The following is a 6541-nucleotide window of genomic DNA, read 5'->3' on the forward strand; positions in this document are numbered from 1 at the left end:
TTACAATTTTACTTAAAAACCGTCCAAACCGAACTGCAAACACCCCTACTCACCACATCTTTAACGCCATTTTCTTAGCCAAATCACAACACCACTACCAAACTTTGGGCATTAGTCCCTTCAGGCCCTCACACCCGTTTCACCTTCCCCATAAATTTCCAAACCCATTCAAAATTTTAAACCTCACCCACTATGAGATTAAATTAGTTTAGATTTATTTAACATAAATACGTTTAATAAAAATGGTTAATTAAACTACAACGTAACAAATAAAAGGTAAATTAATTAATTGTAAGTCATCGTTTACGCGATGATAATAATAATATGACAAAACGTTATACACTTTTTTAGCTAAACAAGCAGATTAAGTGGGTGGTCTTATAATGACATACCATAATTAGATAACTAGCGGTGCCATTATCATCCGCCATTAAAGCACCACTGTCCTTTTCATTCTCACTACTCTTTAAACCCCACCTCTTCTTTCCATTCAAATTCACCAACATTTCCACCTGCTTCCAAGTATGCATCTCTCTCTCTCTCTCTCTCTCTTGATTTCTTCTAGATCTCTGCTTATATGTCTGTAACTTTTCTAATTACATGTCTTGTGTTTTCAACAATTGAAGTTGAATCTGATGTGGGTTTTTCATTTACAATCTGGGTTTTGCTTTGTTCAGCTTCAATTCCATTATTCACTGATCTGATCTGAACATCCTATTGGGGGTGCTTTTTTATATTGTTTATGTTTATTCTGTATTGTTGTTCATAATCTGAATTAGTTTATATTGGGATCTTATTGGATTAAATTGTAGTGTTTTTATTGATTTATTTATTTATATTGTAGATTCATAAAAGGAAATGAAAGCTGTAGTGATTATTATTTGGTTTGATTTTCAGTGTTCCCCTTTTTTTAGGTTGTATCAATTATGTTTCAAAATGTATAAATTGGTAATTGTTATTTAAAATTCTTGATTATGTTTCAAAATTTGTAATTTTTGCTAATTAAATCACTTTGATGTTAGTCCAAGAATGGGTATTGATTTATTGAATATTGATTGTAAACCTTTTCTTGATTGTTAAAAGTTTATCTGCAAGTTTTAATCTTTTTGTAAAATCAAACCATTAAAATTAATAATTTTGAGTCACTTTTGTTTTGTTTTGTGTTATATTCATTATTCAGGTTTAGCCTAACATGGGTCTTTCACCATACTCAAACCCTTCAGATGCCGGAATCCTGTGTATGATTCTGGTTCAGACCGCCATGTCGATATCATTCATGAAGGAAAACCTGCTATCCATCCTGCACGTGCTCCGCGTGCGTATGGCATCATGGGACGAGTATTCCAACCAACCCGCCACCGCAGAACCATTTGAAAGCCGAGAAATCCCGTCAAGAACCTACATGGAGGAGTTCAGAAGCCTGATCCCAACAATCCGCTACGACTCCCTTTCGTGCACTGCCAAACAAGACTGCTCGGTTTGCTTGGTCGAGTTCAAACCCGATGCGGAGATAAACCGGCTTTCGTGTGGACATGTTTTCCATAAATCTTGCGTTGAGAAATGGTTAAACTACTGGAACTTAACCTGTCCTCTTTGTAGAGACCGCATGATCGCTCCGAAAGAGACCCAAGAAAACACTACTAGCCCGATGTGAGCGTTTTTGTCAAGCTAGTGTTCGCTCATCGTGTTTAGTTTGTGGTAGTGTACAGGGTTTCCGATGCGGTATGCATCCGAGAAACTGAAAAAGCTTTGTTTTTATCAACATAATTAGTTAATGAATTACATACATTTCGATACAAGTACACATGTTTAGCATTCCCTCGATCGTTTGGGTGCTTTGGTACCCGTGTTGTTACTGTTACTGCTACTGCTACTATTACTGTTACCTAACTGATAAAGGTTTGCACCGACGGAAGCGGTTCTCCGGTTTCCCAATTCAGAAAGATTGGAGCCGACTGAAGCGCTGTTGCGGTGGTGGCGGCAGCGGAAGGAGCCAGGGTGGTTGGTTGGTGCACACATGCAGGTGAACTTGGTGGCTGATGATTTCCTTGGTGAAGATGGTGTGTCATCTTCTAGAGAGAGTTCCTGCATTTCAATCTTTAGATGTGCGGCGTTGATCTTCTCGTCCGACATGTTTTGCAAGAAACCCGAGACCCGAAATCGGCCTAGAAGATTGGATGAAATAGAGTGGATCTTTTAGAAGATGAACATTTGTTCAGGATGAAAATGGTAGAAGAAGATGAACATTAGGATGTCCATATTTTTCTGTTTTTGTTGAGATTATATGGCTGCCATATTCCTTCTTTTACACACCACAAAGATTTAGCCTTCAATTTTTCTTGAGTTTTGACCAAAAATTGGCCAACGGTTATCAATTTTGACTTCCTTTTTTTCTAATCCGGTGAGGGGAATTGGTCTGTAATAATCCCAACTAGAGGTTATTGGTCATTGAAAGTCCCGCCTTTGAATATTCCCCCACCAGTCCCACCTTTCATCTATTTTTCCTACACCGGTCTCCCGTTAAAAAAAACTTAACGGACTTAAGCTTTTTTTCCAAATTACAAACAGATTTTTTAGGCCTTTTGAAATGACTTGATTTTTGTTAATTGGAAATTTAAACACGCGAATTGAAGTGTCGTTTTCATCATTTGGAGCACCGTTTCGAGGTAAGTTTTACATCAATGGACTCGTATCGTCGTTCTGATCAAAAGCCGTAAAAAACTGTTTGTAATTTGGAAAAAAAAAACATAACTCCATTAAGTTTTTTTAACGGGGGACCGGTGTAGGAAAAGTAGGTGAAAGGTGAGACTGGTGAGGGGAATATTTAAATGTAAAACTGTTAATGGCCAATGACCTCTAGTAGGATTATTACAGGCGAATTCCCCATCCGGTTATTATAAAAATACCAAGTTTTCAAGATTCTAGAATGTAATGCAAAAAACATGTCTTGAATCAATCTAAAGCGTAAAAAATAAATAATAAATAATTCGTAAAAAAATAAATAATTAGTTCAAAAGAATCAATCTTCATATATCACGGTAAGCTTAGGGGAGAAACGTAAATTCTTCTTCTTAAATATTTTCCCATTCGAACTCTTCTTCTTCTGCTTTCCCTCATCTTCAGCAACACTAAACAAGCAACTTGGCATCTCAACGCTCGGTTTCTGGATTCGCCTATGGAGCTTTCTAACTGTCCGAATGGGGACAACAAAATACTTGTAGCCCGGAACTAGAATCTCATCCGGATGGACTACAGAGTCCCATGGCCTTTGGAATATCTCGGGCCGAGCCAATACGAAATTGGGATACTTGTCCATGCATCCATGCTGCAGGGAATGCCATGTAGTAGCGCTCGACCATTCCTCCAGCATGAATAATCTGCAAGATCAACGGCTTTTCCCCTGCAGCAGCGACGATGTTATGACTCCGTGAACCAAAGAGTTTCGGTAGCATGCTGAGAGAAGAGGTTTTGGATTTGAAAGATTTGCTTGCATGCAATGGTTTATACAAACATTGATCGATACATTCAAAGATATTTTAATATCTAGTTTGTTTTGAATTTGGGTGTAGATGCCGGCTGCAACAACATTCATGCATGTCACAAATGAGTAAAGATATGATCGAGGTAGAATCAAAAGCAGTCCGATGCATCAGGCCGTCTAATAAGCTATCCCAGTGTATAAATTCACTATTTTGTGGGTACGAAATCTTAATAAGATAACATAGAAATAGGGCCGTAAACAAACCGAACGAGCCCTTGTTCATGTTCGTTTGTTAAGGAATGAGTCTGTTCACGAACGCTTACTGAACGAGATTTTTTGTTCATGTTCGTTCATTGAGAAAATGAACGTGTTTCTGAACTGTTTACGAACACTTATCAAACGCATATGAACTCAAACGAATGTTCATGAACATAAATGAACACAAATAACGTATATGAACACAAATGAATACACAGTCATATATTAATTTTAGAATAAAATCTGCATTTTTTATCACAAAGATTACAGAGAATTCACCAAAAAATAAACAAACACTTAACATAATTATCTGAAGACAGATGACATAGTTAGCAGAAACATGATTAACACAGAATTTAGAAGTTTATAAAGCTTGGCAAAAGATCAAATACAAATAATCTTAACATACTAAACATACAAATTGAAGGAAAACCCAAAAAGACAAGGTGGCATTTTTGTAATTACCACCAACTATCAAAGTTACAACCAAAAATACCTAAAAAAACACAAATTTTTTTTTAACATTTTTTATTAAAAAATCGCTACATTTCGTTAGTAAAAAAAAAAAAAAATATTTTTTTTTGGCTGCTACTAAAAGTAGCGATTTTTTAATAAAAAATGTTAAAAAAATAAAATAAAATAATTTGTGTTTTTTTTATTTTTTTAGATTTTTTTAGGTTTTTTGGGGGGTTTAGTTTTTAGCATTTTAGCTTGGGTGGGTGGGGGGGGGGGGGGGGGGGGTTAGGTTTTTTTAGGTTTTTGGGGGTGGGGGGTGTGGGGGGGGGGTAGGGTTTTTTTTAGGTTTTTTTTTTTTTTTGGGGGGGGGGGTGGGGGGGTGGGGGGGGTTAGGTTTTTTTAGGTTTTGGGGGGTGGGGGTAGGTTTTTTTAGGTTTTTGGGGGGGGGGGGGTTAGGTTTTTTTTGGGGGTGGGGGGAGTGGTTAGGTTTTTTTAGGTATATTTGTAGAGTAACTTTGATAGTTATTGATAATTACAAAAATGCCACCTTGTCTTTTTGAGTTTTCCTTCAATTTGTATGTTTAGTATGTTAAGATTATTTGTACAAGAACTTTACCCTATAAAGCTTTAACATAAACTTAAATTGAAATGGTAAATGAGGGATGTTGGGGAGGCATAAAGGATAACTTAGGTTTCACGAACATAAACGAACGAACGCAACCTCTGTTCATGTTCGTTCGTTTAACTTAACGAACAAAATTTCTTGTTTGTGTTTATTCATTTATTAAACGAACGGACATAAACGAACTTTCCGCCGAACAGTTCATTTTAGTTCCCTGGACGTTCAGTTCATTTACAACCCTACATAGAAGTTCTACAATGAAGTTTTGTTTCGTGTATTTAAGCAAACAAAATATTCTCTTTTATAGATAGAGAACTATGAAAGCATTAAACTTAAAACGATGCAATTCTTCATGAAATAGTGTCAGTAGTTGACGGTTATAAATACCTTGGACCCCGTCTGGGTGCTGCCTCCGGAACCTTACTAATATAGGGCGCAACCTATTTGAACCCTAAGTTTGTTGGTGGGTGAAATTACAATGGTGTTGAACAAGTGTGTACTGTACACCTTAAACCATGCATCGATACTATAGTTTCAATTTGGTCTTTAAGTGTATCCAAGTAATCCAACTAAAATAAAAATCTATGAAACTAAAATACCAATATGTGCCATGTTCTAACACTTATGCAATGGTCGTTCTCGATGTGAGTAATTCAAAGTAATTGCTTACAAAGAAACTTTGCGAGACTAATTGGTTTGCGCATTGAATTGTCCTTAGTCCGACATGAAATGCATATAGGTCATTGGAATGTTGAGGTTCATTGAAGAAGGCATGTTTAAACTCTTTACAAAAGTATATAATCATCAATAGTGTGATAGGATTGGATTGCAAATACACATAAAAACAAACTGCATAAAAGTAAAGAACATGAGGATTTACGTGGTTCGATCTAATCTTACCTACGTCTACAAGCTGCAACCAAGATATAGAATTATTGCTCGCTGCTCTCGTGATGAGAAATTACAATTAAGCTGACCTTCGGGGTTTTTTTTTTTTAATTAGTTTGCCACTTTTGTGCTTTCTAAACCGGACCCAATAAACTAACTAAACCTCCACAAATCCAACATATCAGTGGTTGAATGGTTGGTCATGCACTGTAACTCTTCTACATGATTGGAAAAGAAAAATAAAAGTCGTATGTCCATGATATGTATCACTTGGATTGAGATAAAAAGAATGGTGATTAAAGAAGTACAAAAGAATTATAGAGAGAAATTTAGAACAATTTTCATAATCAATTCAAATTCCTCAAAGAAACACATAACTGATTCTATAATGCATGACCTATTACTCTAAAACTACCCACTATTAAACTATTAATTAATACAAAATGGATACTAATAAAATGGAATTACATATGCATGTCATGTGCATGAGGTTGAGGGTGCTAGGCACACATCAGTTTAACACTTTCTTTTCTTTGCATGTTAATAGTTAATACTTACTTATATACTCTTGTGCTTCCTACAATAAGAGTTCTATTAGTACTGCTTTAATAAACCGACATCAGATAGGTAAATCGTGTAAACAGGATAAAAGACAAGTTACAATCTGATTTCCTAACCATTGCGTGTCCCGGACAACCATAACATCACCAAACTTACGTTAAAACTGTTGGGTTAATCGGGTTCGTTTACGGGTCATGGGTCACGGTCCAGCATACGGGTCACGGGCGATGGTTGCGGATCCTTCTACTTGGTCTTCGTTGACCAGAAATGTAGGA

The 6541-nt window shown here is 36.4% G+C and overlaps 1 protein-coding gene across 1 annotated transcript; it reads left to right on the forward strand.

The window, feature by feature from the left end:
* The first annotated feature begins 411 nt into the window (after nucleotides 1-411).
* Nucleotides 412-1815, forward strand: LOC110895273 (probable E3 ubiquitin-protein ligase XERICO). The gene is made up of 2 exons (XM_022142554.2): nucleotides 412-522; nucleotides 1181-1815. Exon 2 carries the CDS (start codon nucleotides 1193-1195, stop codon nucleotides 1652-1654), a length of 462 nt encoding a protein of 153 aa, XP_021998246.1. The 5' UTR covers nucleotides 412-522; nucleotides 1181-1192; the 3' UTR covers nucleotides 1655-1815.
* The last annotated feature ends 4726 nt before the right edge of the window (nucleotides 1816-6541 follow it).

Source organism: Helianthus annuus, chromosome 12 (assembly GCF_002127325.2).
Source record: "Helianthus annuus cultivar XRQ/B chromosome 12, HanXRQr2.0-SUNRISE, whole genome shotgun sequence".
In the NCBI taxonomy this organism is placed as follows: domain Eukaryota; kingdom Viridiplantae; phylum Streptophyta; class Magnoliopsida; order Asterales; family Asteraceae; genus Helianthus; species Helianthus annuus.